Here is a 21,142-nt window from a genome sequence, read left to right as displayed (position 1 = left end):
CAGGGACTATGTGTGGCCTAACCTCCACTCTGACATGAAGGAGTACGTCAGGTCCTGCACCACCTGTGGACAGGGCAAAACTCTGCAACACCGCCCCTATGGTCTACTGAAGCAACTCCCCATCCCAGAGAGGCCTTGGAACTCCATCTCCATGGACTTCATTGAGCACCTTCCCAACTCTGATGGCTACTCTGCCATACTCGTGGTAGTGGACCGCCTCTCAAAACAAGCAGCGTTCATCCCCACCCACAACTCTGTCACCTCCACTGAACTCACTAAGCTCTTCCTTACCCATGTCTTCTCCAAGCATGGAGTACCAGCTAATGTCACCTCTGACAGAAGTCCTGAGTTCGTCTCACACTTCTTCTGCTCTCTAGGAAAGGCCCTTGATATGCGTCTTCACTTCACTTCAGGTTACCACCCAGAAGGCAATGGCCAGACCAAGTGAACAAACCAGACCCTCGAGCAGTACCTTTGTGTTTACTGTAACTACCAACAAGACAACTAGGCTGAGCTGTTACCTCTAGCGGAGTTCACTTTCACCAGTGCACCAAGTGCGACAACTGGAGTTTCTCCCTTCTTCACTAACAAGGGATACCATCCAAACCTGTCTGTGGTCCCTGACCAAGACATTACCTCTCCAAGGGCTCCTGCATGTGGACTCCTGCACCTGAGGGACCCTCAAGTGGGGTCGCAGGCTCATCTTCTTCTCCACCTACCTCCTGCTTATCATCTGCCTCCTCCATCTCCATCGCCCTCACCTTCCCCTTCCCTCACAGCTTCTTCTTCTCCCCTCAGGAGCTCCCTGTCCCTGCCCTCTTCTGCAAGGGTCCTGCCACCACCTCTTCCCATGTCCAGCTGCAAGTTTTCTTCTTGTTGTGGCAGGGCACACAGGCCCTGGTCTTACCCTGCCCTGGCTCACATTGCCCTGCTGTCAAACTCACTGTACAGCGAGTGCAGGGGGCTCTCCTGGTTGTGGTAACCACCACAGAGGTCCCAGGGACCCTCTGGGCAGTGTTGACATCGTACACCATGCCACATAATCTAGGGAGTAAGGTTGCGAGTCAGTTCCACCTGGCTTGCAGTACTCCACCACTTACCTTTGTGCAGCCTCATCCTGCCTGGCCTGAGCCCTCTGTGCAGAGGCCCTCCACCTCTGCCTTTCTGCCTCCTCCTCTGCCACCTTCTTCTTTCAAGCCTCTTCCTCCTCCATCACCCTCCTCTGGGCCTCCTCTTCCACTCTCTTCCTCCACTCTGCCTCCAACTGCTCCTCCTCTGCCTTCCACCTCTTGGCCTCCTCGTGCTTGGCCTTGCACACTGCCTTGCACTCTCTCTCTCTCTCTGCTTGGCCTCCTCTTGTCAGTGCACCTTCTCCATGGACTTCTCCTGCTCAGTGTTGGTGGAGTTGTCTGTGAGGATGACCAGTTCCTCATCCATGACTTGGGAGTAGTTGTGGACATGGCTGGGGGTTGGCTGGGGGGTTTTGCTCTGGCACTGGGAAGACATGATGATGGGGAATGGGATATGAAGGTTCAGTACCCTAACACGTGTTTTTAAGTGGTACTTTGAACTCTGATGGAGCTCCACCACAGCTAAAGCCATTATCCTCGAGGCATCAGAATAATTTCAAATGATCAACTCATGTTGATCTCGTCCCATACATGTGGCCTTCAGGGGTTCAGGCCCTAAGGGGGGGGCACTGTCATAACCATGCGTTCATCATAAGTCCTTACTCACTCTGCAACCTTTTCTGCTGGTCATCCACTCACTCCACACCAACTCTGCCCAACTTCTGTTGGTTGTGAACCATCTCCACTCCAACTGCTGTCAGACTTGTGTTGCTCTCCTACTGGACTGGGCAGACTGTTCTCTGAGGGGTCATGTGACTACCTTTGGACTTCTCCCTGACAGTGTGCAGTCAGGTACTCCACAGCATGCACATCCTATGGTCCAGCACCTGGACTGTTTCCTTTTCTGGATGTTCTATGTTACCCATTTGTATGTCCTCCATTTACCCTTCATTCATCATCTAGGAAGTTTTACTTGAAAATTTCTGGGTCTTTGTATGTCAGTTCTGATTCCAGTTACTGTACCTCCATAGTAGTATAAAAGCATGTATCATACTCCACTGTTCCTCAGTATGAATATCAACTTAGTTCCTACTCCTTCTGTCTCTGTCCTCTGTCTGTTGGAGTTACCTCTGACTCTCTCTGTCTGTACTCTCCCTCTGAAATACAAGAGCTGAAATCATGCAAGGGGGTAGCGCACAAGCTAAACCCAATGCCCTCACTCCACTCTGCCTTTGTCTCAGTGGACTTTGTTCCTGCCACTACTCTGCCAGTCGGAGTTCTGTTCTTTCTTGTCAGACTTGCTTCCGAACTTCTCTAGACCTTGTTTAGCATTGGAGTTGGTCAGAGTAGGCCTGGACTTGACACCATACTCGGTCTTACCAATCTGACTCCAGCTTTTCGATGGAATGTCCACCTTTACTATAACCCAAGCAGTAGATGTCAATATCTGCTTTGTGTCTGGCAATGTCACCCCAGTAACCCTGTATCTAGCCCTGTTGGATTCTGAGTGTAGGATAGTCCTCAGACATGACTGGCTCACCTGCTACAATCCATTGATTGATTGGGTATTGGGCAGTCTAACTTTCCAGACTCCTGCACAAGGGATGCCAACCCCATCGACACCCCCTGTAAGCCTGGTCCCCACCAGCCTTCCTGACTCCAGTCCTAGTGAACAACCCAGCCTTGTGCCATCTGTACTGGTCTCCAACTCCCCAGCTTGCACCCCCCTGAAGGCCCCCCTCATTTCCCTAATTAATGCAGCCGCCTTTGTGTGTGCCTGCAAACTAGAAGGGTCTGTCCAGTTCCAACTTCAGCTCTGCCCCTCGGACTCAGCTCAAGCCCGGTTGGCCTTGGCTTCCACTCCTCTGGCCTTACCAAATGTCCTGGAAGAGTACCATGACTTTGCTGATGTATTCAGCAAGGCCAAGGCCTTGGCACCACCACACTGGGAGTATGACCTGAAAATAGAACTTGAAGAAGGAACAACCCTGCCATTAGGCACCATCTACTCACTGTCCCCAGTTGAGCTCCAAGCTCTCTGGATGTTCATCAATGAAAACCTCACTACCAGTTTGATTTGGCCTACTTCCTCCCCATATGCTGCACCAGTCCTCTTCATTAAGAAGAAGGATGGTTCCCTCCAGCTTTGTGTAGACTTCTGCAGCCTGAACAAAATCACTAAGAAGGACCACTACCCACTCCCACTCATCTCCAACCTCTTGGATTCACCAAGCCAAGCCAAGATCTATACTAAGATTGATCTTCAGCATGCTTACCATCTCATCCAGATTGCCCTGGGTGATGAATGGGAGACCACCTTTTGGACTTGGTATGGATCCTATGAGTGGCTAGTAATGCCCTTCGGCCTCACCAATGCCCCAGCCACCTTCCAGCACTTTGTGAATACCATCTTCATGGACATGTTGGATGTCTGTGTGGTTGTCTACCTGGATGATATCTTAATCTACTCCGGAGATAAGGAATCCCATAAGCAGCATGTCTGAGAAGTCCTCCACCAGCTTCAGCTTCATGGCCTTTATGCAAAGCTGGAGAAATGTGAGTTTCACTTGGACTCAGTTGAATATCTCGGATTCCACCTTTCCCCTGCCAGCCTCATGATGTCAAAGGAAAAGGTCCAGACCATCTGCAACTGGCCTGAGCCTTGCAAGGTCAAGGACATACAATCCTTCCTCAGCTTCGCAGATTTCTACTGCCAGTTTATCTTTAACTATTCGGACATTGTCATACCACTGACACAGCTTACCCACAAGGGGGCTCCTTGGAACTTCTCTGAGGAATGCTGCCAGTCATTCAACAACCTCAAGGCTGCCTTTACTACCATGCCAGTCTTAACTCATTTCATCCCCAGGGTTCCTATCACCATTGAGACTGATGCATTGGACTATGCCATCGCCAGCATTCTATCCATTACCTGCAGTGATGGCCAGATACATCTGGTCGCATTCTACTCCTGAACTCTGACTGCCCTGGAATTGAATTATGATACTCACAACAAGGAATTGCTTGCTATTTTTGAAGCATTCCAGACCTGGTGTCATTACCTTGTGGGCTCAGCCTCACCAGTTGACATTGTTACCGACCACAAGAACCTTGAGTACTTCTCTACCTCTAAAGTACTCACCTGCTGCCAAGCTTGCTGGTCAGAATCCCTTTCTCAGTTCAATATGATCATTAGATTCAGGCCTGGTAAGCTCGGGGCTAAGCCCAATGCCCTAACTAGCTGATGGGACATCTACCCCAAAGAGGGGGATAGTGGCTATGCCCAAGTGAACCTGCAAAACCTGAGACCAGTCTTCACACAGGAGCAGCTAGCAGTCTCCCTTCGCACAACCTACCTTGAGTACCCAGTCTTATGAGCAGTCACACTGATGGATATAGAGAAACTTCATAATGATATCCTGACCACACTGCTGGATGACCCAGTCTCACAAATCCACCTGTCTGACATGTCTGATCCCTGGTGGTCAGTAGATGACACTGGTTTCCTTTGGCTTGATGGAAGGATCTACGTGCTGGACTCAAATGACCTTTGCCTTAGGGTCTTGTGCCTCAAGCATGACCACCCTCTATCCAGCCATTTTGGCCAAAACTGCACCCTAGAGCTCATTCAGTGTGAATATACCTGGCCTGGCCTCAGGACATTTGTCAAAGACTATGTCTGGTCTTGCATGGCCTGTGCTTGGGCTAAGGTTCCCCACCATCAGCCTTACAGCCTTCTCAAACAACTTCCGGTGCTGGAGAAGCCATGGAATTCTATCTCTATGGATTTCATTGAGCAACTCTTGGCCTCAACCAGCTTCATGGCCATCCTCGTTGTAGTTGATGGCTTTCCAAGCAGGCCATATTCATCCCCACCCACAACACCATCATGGCCCCAGAACTTGCCAAACTTTTCTTACTCTATGTCTTTTCAAAGCATGGAGTACCGGCCCATGTAACCTCAGACTGAGGCTCAGAGTTCATCTCCCACTTCTTCCAGTCACTTGGTAAGGCCTTAGACATGCGTCTACATTTTACTTCAGGCTACCACCCTGAAGGTGATGGTCAGACCAAACAGACCCTGGAACAATACCTCCAAGTGTACTGCAACTACCAGCAGGACAACTGTGCTGACCTACTACCTTTGGCCAAGTTCACTTACAACAATGCCCCTAGTGCTACTACCAGTGTTTCACCCTTCTTTGCTAATAAGGGCTACCATCCCAACATCTTGGTATACCCAGAGCATGATCTTACCTCCACTCAGGCTCATGATTATGTGGTTGACTTAGACTCACTGCATCAATACCTATGGGAAGAAATGACCCTAGCACAACAGCGCTATCAAGGACCAGCCAATGCTAAACACATGCCAGCCCTGGACTTCAAGGTTGGTGACCAGGTACATGTCAAAGCCAAATACTTCTGGTCTACCTGGCCTTCCAAGAAGCTCTTGGAGAAGAACTTTGGGCCATATCTGGTCATAGCTCAGGCCAGTACCCACTCTTTCACACTGCACCTGCCAGACTCAATGCGTGCAGTACACCTGGTCTTCCATGTCTCCCAACTTGAGCTGGCCATCCCTAATACCATCCTGAACTGGACTCAGCCACCACCCCCATCAGTCAAAGTCAACAGTGAACTAGAGTTTGAGGTGGCTGAAATCCTTGACTCTAAGGTCGACCAGTGTTGCTGGTGTTGGCTACAGTACTTAGTCCAGTGGACCGGCTATGAAGGGACTGATGGAGAAACTGCTTGGGTACTCATTACAGATCTGGACAATGCTTCTGAACTCATACAAGAGTTTCACTCCAGCTATCCTAATAAACCCAGCCCATACCAATGAGGACTGGTCTCAACTGGCCTCAGTTTCTTTCTGACCTCTATTGGTATATAGTTTTTTTTTCCTTTGATTCCTTACTTACCCTGTTTTCCCCTTTTCTTGATTTTCCTACTTACTATATAACACTGAGACTAGACACTGGACATGTGACATTGGCAGAAGAAAAAACTACAAGACTGCTATGCTATGGTGACTACTTGGCTTTGGCCATGGGATCATCCTCTCCCTCAGCTTCCTCTTCTTCACCCTCAGCCTGCAGCCACTCCACTTCCTCACACAGCTCATCCAAGTCCGAGGGGGAGACCACCACCCCAAAGCCATAAGACTTGTCAATTATGGCCTCAAGCACATCAGCAATGCGGCCTGAATTCTCAACTGCAGCCTCTTGAAGCTCAAAAAGGCCCGCCAAGTTGTTGGCTATCATCCCTGCAGTGTTGATCAGCCACTCGAGCTTCTCTTCTAGGCCTGAGGGGTACCCTGTGCTGGCCTTCCTCGCCCCACTCCCACTGGCCTCAGGCTCGTCAATCTCCAGCACCTTGGTCAGTTTTGACTTCACCTGCTTCTTCTGGCTTGGCCTGGGCTCAGGTGTCTCATTGTCAGCCTTCTGCTTCTTCCCCTTGTGGATCTTGGAAGCAGCCTTGGGTCCAGCCTCAGTGTCCTTCCCATCTCCAGGCCACTGGCATTTACACTTTGACTGGTTGCATTGTATACAAGCAACCCATTTTTTGTTGCCATCTACAAGGAACTTGCAGACAGTTTTCACCTGGGTACAGCAAGTACAGATAAGAGGTGTTTTAGACAGAGGTGCAGGAAGTGGGAAGAGAACTCACCTGGGGTCCATCACTACCCTCTTTATTTCACCTGCAGCCTCACTACTACCGGCCCCAGCATCAGCCTTGTCGCCCTTCTCAGCCTTGGCCTTGTGACTGCACTTGGCCTCATGCCTCTCCTCCTCTTCACACATCTTCTTCTCCTTGGCCTCCCTCTCTGCTCGCTTGATTGCAGCCCTCTCCTCTTTGGCCTCATGTGCTGCCCTCTTGGCCTCAACTCTCTCTCTCTCCACCCTTTTGGCCTCCAGCTGTGCCTGCTCCTCCCACCAGGCTTGCTCAGCTGCCTTGCACTGCTTCCTCTCTTTGGCCTTGGCCCTCATTGTCTCCTCCTCATTGTCAGTGTCATAGTTGATGGCATCGTCTGACACCTGGGTCCAGTCGAACCATGACCTGGCCTTCACTGTTGTTGTCAGTTGTGGTGATCGGTCTTGAATCAGACATGATGGTTGAGATACAAGGAAAAGATGCAAAGGGCTTAGTGGCCCACAAGTATCATTTTTTCAAACTCAGCCTACCACCCTTGCAGGGGTCTCATGGGTTCAACCCCTAAGAGGGAGATACTGTCATGGTTGTGTCTCAACCCCAGCTGGACTCGGCCTCGCACTCATTCAGTCTGGCCTTGGCCTCACCTGTCCCCTATCCCCAGATGACCTAGCACAGTGAACACTGCTTTGCAGTGCTTGTCATTTCAGTTAAACTCTGCCTGGTCTTGTCCCTGGTTCCCCCTGTCCCGGTCTCCATCACATTGGTCATACATTACTAATACTTGTCTTACCAATCTTCTTAGCAATCTTTGTGAGACTGGCATTACTGGTCTCTGTACTATAGTTGTCTCTAGTATATAAACTCATAGTTACTTGGCCTGTACTTCCTCAGTCTGAAATCAACAAAGTTATTCTGATAACCCCATCTTGGCCTCAGACTTGGACTGAGACCCACACAAGGGAATAGTGCTGTAACCTCAGTCGCTAAGTCCAAACAGTCCATTCCTCTGTATCCTTGTCTTTCTCCCTGATCCTGACCCCTTGGCCTTGCATCCACTTTGGTCTCCAGCCCAGACTCAACCCGGACATCCCTGAACTTGACACCATGTAAGATGTTTTGTTAATCCATCAGCCTTTTGTTGGTCTGTCTGGATATATTCAGTGGCAAAAAGTCCATCTTGAACACATTCACGAACAAAGTGCCATTGGACATCAATATGCTTGGAACAACCATCTGGGACAGGGTTTTCTGCAATGAAGTGAGCACCCATATTGTCACAGTAGAGAATAGTTTTCTCTGTTTCCAGGTCCAGTTCCTTAAACAACATATGAAGCCATTTAATTTGACAGGCAGAGTTGCACAAAGCCATATATTCAGCTTCAGTTGATGATAAAGCAATTATCTTTTGCTTTCTTGATTGCCAAGAGATAAGGGAGGTTCCAAGAAACATGGCATATCTGGTAGTGGAATGACAAGTATCCAGATTGGCAGCCCAATCAGAATCTGCAAAACCTGAAATCCGAGCTTCTGTCCCAGAATAGTATAGCATGAGGTTCAGAGCAGAAGCAACATATTTGACAATATGTAGTGCTTTGTTTTTATGATCTTCTGTAGGATTTGACATGTATTGAGACATGTGAATAACAGCAAAGGCAATATCTGGGTGAGTTCCCAGAGCCATATACAGAAGAGAGCCAATTATGCTCTGATATTGGGATCGAAGAGAAGAAGAAGCTTAATAGGTAGATTCAGGTTTCTTCAGTTGGTAGCCAGAGGGTAATGGAGTGTGAACATTGTGTGCATTCTCCATTTGTAATCATTTGATCACCTTTTTAACATAAGGGATCTGATCCAAGTAGATCTTGCACTTAGTGCAGTTTCTGTGGATCTGAAGACCAAGGTATTCTTTGACATCTCCTGGGTCATGAGATTCCCATTTCTTCATAAACTTGTCTTTCTTTTCTTTTAGGAGTTTAGGATTTGACCCTAAAAACAATCCATTGTCAACATCGATGAGGAAAATGACCATGCCTGCTTTGGATTTAAAAATATAAATCCCAGCATCCACTTTTGATTGAATGTAGCCCATGTGAAGAAGGGAAGCATGTAGGGCTTTGTTCCATGCTAATGCTGCTTGCTTTAAGCTGTAAAGGGTATGCAGCAACTGATAAACCTTGTGCTCTTGACCTTTAACTTTGAAACCTTCTGGTTGTTCCATATATATTTCTTCATCCAAATTGCCATAAAGAAAGGCAGTTTTTACATCCAGAGCACTCATTTCCCAATTTCATTGAGCTGCAAATGACAAAAGAATTCACATGGTCTCAAAATGAGCAACTGGGGAGAAGGTATCTTCAAAGTCAGTTCCAAATTCTTGTGTAAAACCTTTTGCCACAAGATGAGCTTTATACTGACCATCACTTTTAATAGCAAAAACCCATTGACACTTGACTGGTTTTCTATCCAGTTTTGGGTCCACTAAGGTCCATACATTCCTTTCCTCTATAGATTTGATTTCATCCTTCATGGCATCCTGCCATTTCTTTTGCAACTCCAGAGAAGTTTGAGAACATCCTTGTAATGTTCTGGAGATTCCTTGACATGAGCAGCAAGAAGGAATTCGAAGGTATTCATAGTTTTATTTTCTTCTCCTTCTTCAGGAAGAGGAGTTAAAGGAGAAAGTGGAGGATGTTCTGTCCATTCTCATGGAACAGATGGTTGTTGCATATGAGGAGGCAACAGTGGTGAAGGTGGTTGCCTTCCCTCCAACTCTCTATAAATAGCCTCTTGTCAGAGCTCTGGAGCTCAACAAGCTTGTTCTTCAGCTCTCCTAATTTGCTCTGGTAGTTCTTGTTGGCATTGCCAAATCTCCAGTTCTTCAAGTCAATCTGGTCGATGAATATCTCTTTCAATTTGGACTGGATGTCTCTGTTCTCTGTATGTATTACCAGGTCTAATGGGGACTCTGGTTTGTCTTTGTGGACAAGGTTCTCATTGTCCTGCATTCCATGGTTGTAATGGATGCTGAACAAGATGAGGGTTGACTGGTGGTGCAGCAGCAGGTGCTTTTGGAGGTGGTCTAGGTGGTTGTTGTGGTCTGTGTGGAGGACCACCCTGCTGTGGGTTTTGTGGAGGAATATGAGGAGGAATGTGAGGAGCTGGTGGTTGGACAGGATGAAGTCCAATAGCGGGAGGATCAATCCCAAAATCTGGTAAGTTTTCAACTGGAATAGATTGATGACCAGTTGGTTGGTCAGGTTCAGAATCTGGGTCATTTGAGGTATCAGGTTTTTGTTTTCTATCTGAACAGAATGGAAAAGAGTCTTCTATGAACTTGGCAGTATGAGATAAAATGACCTTTTGGCCATAAAGAAAGTGATAGCCTTTTGTTTTTGGTTTGTATCCTAAGAAAATCATTTCAATTGTGTGTGGGTCCAGTTTATCCTTTCTTTGTTCTTTTGGCACCCAAACATAAGCTTTGCAACTGAATGTGTGGAAATATGAAATGTCTGGAATTTTGCCAGTGAAAAGTTCAGCTGGTGTCTTGAAATTAATTCACTTGAGTGGTGTTCTATTGTACACATGAAGTGCGCAATCAAAAGCAAAGTTCCAATACTTCTTTGGAACACATGCATAGTGATGAATTGCTCCTGATTTTTCCAGAATAGTCCTAGTTGAATTGTTCTGTGTGACCATTTTGTTGTGGTTGATCAGCTATAGAAAGCTGATGAGCAATTCCTCAAGAAGTGAGGAGTGCTTTGAATTGATTTCCCATAAACTCTCCCCCTTGATCCGAATGGAGCATGGAAAGTTCCAAGCCATGTTGACACTGCATGGAAAGAAGCCAATCAGCAAACTGGTGATAAGTGTTGGATTTATTCTGCAAATAAATGCAGAAGCCAAAGGAAAAGTAGTCATCCAGTAAAGTCAAGACATATTTGGAGCAGAAATAGGATTCAATGGGAAGTTCAAGGAGATTGGCATGAACAAGTTCAAGAGGTCGTGTAGCACATTTCCAGGATGGTTTGAATGACTTGGAAGCCATTTTGCCTAAGGCACATCCTTTGCAGGATGGAATTCCTTGTAAAGAAGGAATTTCTGGAAGACCCAACCAGCAAAGGTGACATAAAATATTTGTTGCCAGGTGTCCTAACCGATTATGCCAAAGAAGTTTGGCATTTGGTGTTACCATCAGGCAAAGGACCATAAAAGCATTGGAGGGTGGAAGTGGTATGCCCACAAACTAATGTAATGGTGAACTTGGAGAAGCTAATTGTGCTTTCACAAGAATCTGGTCATCTGGTGTTCAGATTACTTCATTTGTAGAAGTCACATCACTTCTATATCCCCTTTTTAGAAGCATATTTTGAGAACATAGTCTCTTTGAAAATTGCAGGCTGTAAACAACATCTTCGAGGCAAAGATTATCACCATTGTCAAGGCAAAGTATAATTGTTCCTTTGCCAAGAATATTAATGTATTGTTTACCTGCAGTATTAGCCAGTTCTGGAGTTTTAAATGCTTGATATGACAAAAAGTCAGAGCAATAAGGAGTCACATGATGTGAAGCTCCAGAATCAAGCATCCAAATGGACTTGCCTTTTGGTAGTGATGAGAAAACTGATGTGTCACATGGGTAACAGTCATAAGTGTTGTATGCATTGTGGTCAAATTTGCCAGGGTGGTAACCACTGACAGAATTCTCTGGATCAAAGTCAAAGTCCAGTACATCAAGTGAAATAAAAGGTCTGGGACAAATACAAGTCCTAGGATTTGGTACACTCGCATGAAATTCTGCTAAAGATACTGTAATTCCCTTGCAAGATCTTCTGGAAGACTTGGGAATATGTCATAGTCCTCCAGAAGTCTGCAAGCTCTGACCTGCAGAATTCCCCTCTCCTGCCACATCTGCACTAACCACATTGGGAGTTCCCACTCCATCCAAGGATCTGAGGGTGTCACATGATGCCACCCAGTCCTGTTCAGAAGAGGGAAACAGAACTGTCCACAAAAGAGGATCCATTGTCTCCCATTGTTGGGATTCCCAAAGGGATGTATCCATTCTGAAGCCTGCTGTCACTGCAGAGTGGAGACAGACAGTGCATTGGCAAGGAGAATTAGATCTCAGGATGTTGACACAAGGAGTGACTGACTCAACTTCATTCATGAAGGAGTAGGCAATCTCCTCCTGGTACCAATCCATGAGAGTACCATCTGGTTGAATGGGAAGTGATGGAACATATCCAACATGTTCCATTGCCATAGTTATATCTTCCCAAGTTAACTTGGGAGATGGAACATGAGAGGCAATGATAGTGTGCTGGCCAAGTGTCATCTCCATGTCTGGAGAATGCACTTGTTCAACTGCTTCAGGAGCAGGAAAATATTCCAGGGATTGGCAGTTGTATTCAATAGCAGTAATATCAATGTCATTGTTGTTTGGGTAATTTTCTGGAAGTTCCTCAATAGAGGCGAGGTTAAATTCCTCAGTGCCCTGTCCTGGAACATCCAGTTCATTGGCTTGGGCCTTTGCTTTGCCTTTGCCATGGCAACAATTCTGGTTCTTTCCATGATTGGAAGAACCACTCTGCTGTTGTTGATGTTGAGGGTAAGGTTGGTAACCTCCCCCTCTTCCACATCCATGGAATCCTTGGCCACCATGGCCTTGAGAACTTCCTCCATGATGGTCTTGAGTGTTATGACCTCCCTTGCATATGTTGCAGAGGGGAGGTTTATTCATGTGAGCAAGCAATGAATTGCTCTCCTTTTTCACTTGAGTAGATGAGGAGCCTTGTTGCTCCATCTGTTTAGGACAATAAAGATTGTCTGGACTGGTGTGACCAGATTTCTTTCATACAAGGGATTACTTTGTTGGGTTCCAGCTGTGTAGGGTTGATAGGATAATAAAATATTTGTGGGAGCCTGGTCCCAAGAGGCAGTCATAGAGTGAATGAGTAACAGTGATTTCATTTTGTTGTCCAAGGTGATGCCCTGACCAGTGATGGTATTGAAGAGCATATTAATTTCAGCAATTTTTGCCATAATGTCATCCTTGGGTTTGATTTGAATTTTGATGAGCTGCTCCAACTCCATAAACATAGTCATGGCAGATGGTTTGCCATATTCTGCCTCTAGATCATCCCACTTTAATTTTGAAGTGGCATGAGGATTGACCAAAAGAGCAATCATAGGATCACAATAAAGTGTGATGCAGCCTCGTGCTCTAGTGTTGGAGGTGGTCCAGACACAAATGAAGTACGGTGCCTGCTCCTTCAGGTAGTCATATATGCGCTTGTATTGTTTGCATTTCTCAGGGTTGCTGTGATCATAAGAACATTGCATATATGCTGTTAAATGTTGTACTTATGCTTTTCTAAGGATCTTATTGTGGGCCTTTCTAGCACTTTCATCATCAGGGTCATCAGTACCACTCGCTGTATCGTCTGCTTCGAGGGCATGGGAGACTTGAATGACTTCATTCAGGTTACAGTACATATCAAACGCGTGGGGAATCCATCTTGCTGCATGGAGACACTGATCTCGCAGGGTAGAAACAGCGCAATCCTGCGATTTCTTCGACTTTGTCCTATCCACAGTCACATCAGCTGGAGAGCACTGCATCATCAGGGTTGGAACTTACTTTGACTTATTAATCTTCCCATTATGGTGGTGTCTTGAGGATGTTTGAGCACTATCAGATTGATTGCTGTCAGATTCAGAACTATCAGAAGTAGGGTCAGGCTTGCACGGATGTCGCATAGACATTGAGGTAGGACAGAAGGAGCAAGTCAGCAAATGCTGAACTCACTTGGTCCCCTTCGTACACTGATCTTCATGACTAATGTCACTGTTAACTTGTTCTTTTGAAGTTTCTGGGATGCATCATTGAATGCTCCTTGAGTAGTTCAAACTTGGTATGTTTTTGTTCATGTCACCCATCTAAGTCGACTGATGGTGGTTCACAGTAATTTGTACTAGAAATATAACTATTCACCAATGTCTCTGGCATTCATTTTAATCTGTTCGAGTTGCCCGAAATCCAACTCCCTCCTTCTGAAAATTCTGATGTATAGCTGCTTTGGATGTGATGCTTTCTTCAAGACTCAGAAGCAGCTCTTGGCACACACACCCCAGTGTCCTGAGTTCTGTGAGGTATCGCACCAAGTATTCCATCTTGAATGCACAAGACGTCCGAAAAGAACTCGTCAAGCTGATGCTGAACCCTGCTTACTGGTTCCCCCGATGACATACCAGCAGGAGACTTGGATGACTATGATGCGCTAGCTACTAATATCGATGTAAGTTATTGTCCATATATCTGCAACTATGACAACTGTCATATGCGCAGTTTATGATGGAGGTTGCCCCGGGGGCGGACCAACCAGAGCCGGTTCTGTCCCATCAGTCTGGTTGGCACATTCACATGCCCACTCGCTTTGTTGACTTCCTTCCTGGAAGTTCAACCCACCTCGTGCACATGCCTCTCTCAGCCGCTCAGCTACGTTCTTTGAGGCCTGACTCACCAGTTCCGTCTTTGCCCGAGTCCACCCGGTCCGATACACCTGCTACACCACGTCTCGAGCCGTTCACAACTGACCCAGACACATTTGGACTATACCATGTCTATGCCAACCGGCCAACTCATATACCTGCTGAGTCACTTGGGAGTGTTTGCGATGCTCCAGGCCTGGACAGCCCATTTCCACCTACTTGCACCACTGACCCAGTGTCTATGGGAGTTCCAGGTTTTGAAGGTGGCTGCACACATGCGGCCACATTTGCTCCTTTCACCAACCTCACATGTGGTATTTTGATGGCTTGGCAGTATTCGGGAACTAACCAGAAGTCCGCTGCAGAACTCGACCAGTTGGCCCAGTTCCTGGCTTACCCCCTCTGCAATCCAAGGGAGCTCACCGGTTTCCACCACTCACGTGAGGCCAAACTACTTGACAAGTTCTTGGCACGAACAACCCATTTGAGGAAGAATATGGATGGCATCGATCTGCTGTCACAGTTCGCCTACCAAATGAAAAGTCGAAGTGGCCATCTGAGTCAGCTGCCCCCGAAATGATTATCGATGGAGTCTGGCATTGGGACCTCATTGACATCATCACAAGCGCCTTTCAAAGTGAACAGTTCAAGACATTCCACACTATGCCATTCAGACAGTGCTGGCAGGTTAGTGATGATTGTGTAATTGACATACTTTCAGAAGTCTACTCCTCACCGGAAATGCTTCATGCACACAAAGACGTCAATAAACTGCCTTGTGAACTGGACAGGAGACCTAGAACATGTTGTCACGTGCCTGATGCTTTGGTCAGACTCAACACCCCTTACCAACTTCGGAGACACATCAATGTGGCCATTTTATATGTATTTTGGGAACCAGTCGAAGTACCTAAGAGGGAAGCCAACAGCCATGGCATGTCACCATGTCGCTTACATTCCGAAGGTATGGTAGCTCCTGTAGCTGGTATGTCACATTTGTGCTTATCCCTCACAGCTTCTGGACAACTTTCAAGATATCTATAGGGGACATTATGGTCAAGTGTCCTCCAGGGAGATTCTCACTCATTGCAAGTGTGATTTATTCCACGCCATTTGGGACTTAATCCTTGACACACAGTTCATGGATGCTTACCAAAGTGGTATAGTCATATGGTGTGCTGACGGGATCACATGGCAGATATATCCCCACTTTTTCTCTTATTCAGCCAATTACCCAGAAAAGTCAGTTTGCTGTTGGTCACTGGGGTGCCATACTAATGCCATCCTAAGGGTCTTGGTGGCAGGAATCGAAATTTCTTGGTAAATGTGCCTGTCCGTGATGTCTTGTAGCGAAAAAGTCATTTTTGAAGATGGGCATGGCATGCGATATGTGACACTGTCAGGCATGTTCAGATGGACAGTATTGAATGGCAGGGGCGCATCAGTCGGGGATGCAAGCTCATATTCCAGAAAGGTGCAGCCGTCAATGGAAAGCGAGTGGGATATCAACTGGACGAGCACTCCTATGTTCTGACGACGGTCAGTGTTCAGTGTAAACTACATATAGAAGACTGCTGAATGGAATCTATTTAAGAATGTGTTCTCTGAACACCTGCTACAATTCATGGTTAACTTTTTCCTCCTTCTGGTCGTGGACCAGCTCCATGAATTCGAGCTTGGTGTATGGAAGGCGATTTTCACACACCTACTACGTGTTCTCTTTGCAGCAGGAGGTGATGGTATACAAGAACTCAATAAAAGGTAAGTACTTGTCTCATAATGATTCAACCAATCCCAATCTCCACTTGCATGTTCGTTACTAAATACATTCACCAGATTTCGAAACATCCCTACTTTTGGTCACGGAACGATTCAGAAGTTTGCCCACAATGCATCAGCCATGAAGAGACTCGCAGCACAAGACTTTGAGGACTTATTACAGGTTCATGTGAGCCAGAGACAAACATCATCTACCTATTTGACTTTGCCTGGATTAGTGCGCTATGCCTCCCTTCGAAAATTTGCTGCCAGAGCCTCACAACAGTCGCATACTCAACCTACTATTCAACCTTGCTACTTGGCATGCATATGCAAAACTTCGGCTCCATACATCTGACACACTAGACTTGTTTGACTCTGCAATGGTCTCTCTAGGTCAGACGGTCCATACTTTCATGAAACGACATGTGAGTACTACGACACACGTGAACTACCACAAGAGACAGCTGTCCACAGCTGCCATACCGCAGCAATGGCAGTAAAGACCGGTACATTGAGCTCAGCTGGGTTATCTGGACCCAAACACAAATCCCTCAATCTGCAAACGTACAAGTTCCACGCCCTAGGTGACTATCCAAACACGATCCGACAATGTGGTACAACAGATAATTATACAACACAACCACTAGGATTGTTTTCGCACAATTGTAAAACACTTACAGATGAATTTCATAGGGTGAATTTGAACACAGGCAGTTGAAGCGGTGGTACCCACAAACTTCGAAGAACCATGCTACAACAATGGCATCCATGAGCAAACACGAGGCTCGAGAACGAGTTATTGACCGAATAGTCAAGTCTCTGGATAAATTGGCATGCAATGACACTGAAGGAAGTGAAAGCGGTGGTGAAAACCGCCCAAGGCAGAAACATGAGAGGTCTTCACCTTCTCAACATTATCACATTGCAGCATCATCACGAATTCCTGTGGACATCCCTGGTTGGCTGGGTTTGTTGGCAGGTGACAGAGCCACTGAGGTATGTCATCTGGTGTGCATGACTGCGTGCAACCAACTAACTCTTTGCAGGACTTTGTTGACCACCTCAAAGACCATCTCCTTGAATGCATTCTTGGAGTGGACTACACTGGTGACCCACCAAGCTTTTCTGACACCGACCGTGACAATCTTATCATCTCACATAATATGATGTATGAGCATCAGACATTGCATGTCAACTATACGACCTACAACCTCTGCCAGGAACAAGACACCATTAATCCACGCACTCGTGCTGACATCATGCTCTTGTCACATGAGACAGATGGTTGTCGTCACCCATATTGGTACGCATGCATCATTAAAATTTTCCATGTCAATGTACAGTACTATGACAACAATGCCTCATCTGATGGGATAAAGCAGATGAATGTGCTCTTTGTGCGGTGGTTCAGCCATGATAACAGCAGACCAGGGGGATCAGGGTTTGCTGCACGCTGACTGTATCAGGTAGGATTCATTTCCAATGATGACCCAGATGCGTTTGGGTTTTTGGACCCAGATGTAGTCATTCGTGGCGTCCATCTGATTCCAGCTTTCTCGCTCAGACAAACATCTGAATATTTAGGACCATCGTTCGTGTGGCCTGATGAGGACCTCCATGAGGACTGGCAATATTTTGATGTTAACATGTAAGTGAGGAAATAAATCGGCATGGATGTGTACTTAAAGCTCAGATAGGTTTGTTGATTGAGATATGTTCATGCGGTTTCGAGGTGGCAGCATCGGGCATAAGGTATCCAGGGAGTGGGATTCCTTCTTACAATTGGATTGTCAAACCGCTGGTGAGGAGGTCAGTGGCACGTGCAAAGAAGCTGATACAGTGCAAGGAGCCGAGGAGGACAACAAGATGAGTGGAGAAGAGGAAGATGATGATACAGACCTGGACGAGGATGAGGGAAGCTCCAGCAAGCCTGACGATGACAAATTGGACGATAATGATGGTGAAATGGTGGCAGGCCTCGATGATAATGAGAACTTGTATGCCCAGGAGGGATATGGGATGCTTTAGTCACTTGTCATTTTCATTCAAAGTCAATGATTTCGTCTTCTTAGATGCCTCTCAGCTTGAATGTGTACACATATATTCATGTTAAATCATCATATATTCGACGTCATTTCTCAATTATAGTTACTTTGTAATTTGCATTACTGGAATTTGCCAATCTGCTTCCAAGTGGCAGTGGCCATTGTGCTTCCGACATGGGGCCTTACTACAACAGGGTAATAATGGCAGGCGAAATCAGGGCAACAACCGTCAACATGCTTCAAGATGTCGTCTACCTTGAAATCAATGGCGCCCTTTCATCCTGGAACATGCATTACTTCAATGTCAACATCACCACCCCTGGCAGGAAATGAGTCATGTTTCATCTGAAAGATGTCTGCAGTAGATAACACAAGCTATCCTTTTACATTTAAATGTGTATTCTAATTGATCCCCTATCCCAGGAAGCCTTGTCATGATGTTGCTATACAAACAGACAGCAAGGAGACAAAGGAGCAGGCCACGCAAGCCAGTGACCCCTCCCTCACCCAAGCTGACGATACTACACTCACAGTAAAGTGTGAGCCTACATTGCGAGACATGGAGAATGTAAAGTTTAGGTGTGCCATAGGGTATTCTTTGTGGTTTCTCTACTGATGTCTGCTCACAGCCCATGCTCTGCAACTCCCTGCCAGGTATTCAAGCAGCACTCACCCTCTGAATATTTTGTCACTCCCCTTGTTCCTCCGGTCATTGTCAATGAGCTTGCTATGGCACACAAGAAGCTTAAACGTCACCGGAGCTCCTCTTAGATTTTCAATTTCCCTCTCAGTACAGATTACTGTAAAGTGTAACTATGTTTTACTACCAAGCATGTCGTAGGAGTGCGTTCTAATGAAGCGATTGGCAAGGCCCAGAACAATGAACTTGTGGTGATATATATATTCATCAATATGTACAGGCATGTGTGGTAGACACAATATATAGTAACCAGCGCACACTAGGTGTTGATGTAGATCGATAAATGCTATGTCGTTGCCTCAGCAATCGACAGGACATGCAGGGGTGCACTGGTATCACGAGACTGACTCGCTGGCGCGTCAGCGGCACAGCCACTCGAAAATATATTCCTTATTGGGCAATAGCGGAGTTTGACAATTTTGGTGATGACGGATGTTCTGTTACCTGAAAATCACTCAACACTGCTGCTACTCCATTATCACAACCAAAAATAATAGTCGAGCACCAGCATGGATCCCAGAGAATGGAGAGTATCGGGACCGGAGTGCAGACGATGCACACCACTTCCCCACTACTGACACATCACACCATCAGTGAACAGTCGTCACTACCACTTGCAAGGTAATCGACCTGCAGGTGAGAATGCTAGACAGTTCACAGTATCAGTATGGCCTCTCAGGCTTTTATCCCATATGTATGGAGTGGAGAGCATCAGAAAATACTTGTGAAATGTTAGCAAATCACCAGCGATTTGAGGGAACTCGCTCCTTTTGTAAGAAATCCAATCAAACTGCCCTCACAGCACACAAGGTAGCATGACATAATACGATACTATGCACCCTAAAAGACGCGCCACAGATGTGATTTTGTGAAGAGTCGAAATAGCTGTGTATGCAGTATAGCACAAGCAAATCCCAAGACATGATGTGTGTATCGCAGGCAAGTCGCTCTGATATCCTTTGTGCTATGTGAATCTGTGAAGAGTTGAAATGGTACATGCATCGCAGGACTTGTTGATCCTTTGTGTTGAGCAATATCACAACCAGCAAAACATGTGAATCATGAGACTAGGACAGGCCAGCAGGCCAATATCGGAAGGACCAGATGTTCAGCGACAATCAAGCGATGACAAGACAATGGCCGCATGTCAGGGATGGTGACACAAACAGAGACCCAATAATTTTTGCAGGAGGAATTGAAAGCAGGCTCTGCGCTGTAGCTCTGCTGTTGCCGCTATCGAGAAAAACTTGAAAGGCTGTTTGCTCAGCCTATAAGTATGGCACCACCGTTGAGCATGACTTACTGTCAATAGCATCCCAAACCTCTACTCCAATGCCTGCTATCCAATCTTCTACACAAACTCCCCAGCATTCCCCACGTAAACACCAGCCAGCACTCAAGCCAGCACCAGCTCCTGCGATTCCACCGGCGACAGTTGCAGATCGTTTTCTTCATGATTTGTTGCAGAAAGTGGAGCAAATGACAAAGTTCTTTGAACTGGAAGTGATACATTCTTGGGAGGTGAGTATTACCTCTGATCCTCCAGCCCAATGCCAAAGTCCTGACTGTCCATAGGAGAAACAAGCTGCTGAGGACACACAAGTTGCTGCTCAGAAAGCCGAGGCTGATGCGAAGGCCACAGAAGGGAAGATACATAAACATATGGCAAAGGTGAAATCAGTTTACCTACCTATGCAATCACTGAGTGCATTGGTGTTGCAGTTTGCTGCCATCCATGCCAGGGCAGTCAAGTGTCCCATGTGCAGGAATTGTATGGATTGTCCATTCACGTGAGTGCTCAATTCACGTGTGACGTTATGTAATCATCCCACTGTATCAGGCTGGTCGAATGTGGCCATTCACTTTGCTTTGGCTGTCTGAGGACATGGTTCCACAGATGTTTACTGGATCAGGTAGGCTGGAAGGATATCCCTGCTCACTTAAAGGAGAAGCCTATGATGGCTGCGAAGCTCAAAGAGCTGCACAAAAACAAGCACGTTTATATCCCTTGGTATACCTGTCCTGTTGTAACTTGCCAGACTTTTGTGGATCGCAAGCCTATCGAGGTAGCTGTCGCAAAGCATATGATCGGTGTGGTCAATGCTGTGGTTGGAGCTCCTGTAGGCCAAGTCGATTCAGGCCTGCTTCTCCAGCATGGCAACATCTGGGCGGATGTCTTTTATGAAGAAGACATAGAATAAATGGCGAGCACTGCATGATATGCATATTTGATCTGTCATACACATCCCTTACGGCTTCAGCATATGTTCTCACAATATGGGCACCATAAGGCAAATTGCTTCGATTTCTGTGAGTCGGCCCACTCTCCGCCTTACCACCCTCTTCTGAATTCCCCCGCTTTCCAACCAGAGTCGCTCAAGAGTCACATGCATTGGGCATCTGTAATCGGATGAGGT

The 21,142-nt window shown here is 46.5% G+C and overlaps 2 protein-coding genes across 2 annotated transcripts; both read left to right on the top strand.

Moving 5' to 3' along the window:
• Window positions 1–17,693: 17,693 nt before the first annotated feature.
• On the top strand, window positions 17,694–18,358 carry F5J12DRAFT_926936 (uncharacterized protein; the record flags this gene model as incomplete). Its single annotated transcript, XM_051749394.1, has 2 exons — window positions 17,694–17,977; window positions 18,175–18,358. 2 exons carry the CDS (start codon window positions 17,694–17,696, stop codon window positions 18,356–18,358), a joined length of 468 nt encoding a protein of 155 aa, XP_051600718.1.
• A 1,699-nt stretch (window positions 18,359–20,057) lies between these two features.
• Window positions 20,058–20,926, top strand: F5J12DRAFT_782149 (uncharacterized protein; the record flags this gene model as incomplete). Its single annotated transcript, XM_051742684.1, has 4 exons — window positions 20,058–20,246; window positions 20,301–20,396; window positions 20,468–20,515; window positions 20,639–20,926. The coding sequence occupies 4 exons, from the start codon at window positions 20,058–20,060 to the stop codon at window positions 20,924–20,926; spliced, it is 621 nt and encodes a 206-aa protein (XP_051600717.1).
• Window positions 20,927–21,142: the final 216 nt, after the last annotated feature.

This window comes from Pisolithus orientalis (assembly GCF_024613125.1).
Source record: "Pisolithus orientalis strain OTSU chromosome Unknown F5J12scaffold_11, whole genome shotgun sequence".
NCBI lineage: Eukaryota > Fungi > Basidiomycota > Agaricomycetes > Boletales > Pisolithaceae > Pisolithus > Pisolithus orientalis.
The sequence above is the reverse complement of the archived record's forward strand: the minus strand, read 5'-3'. Positions and strand labels throughout refer to the sequence as shown.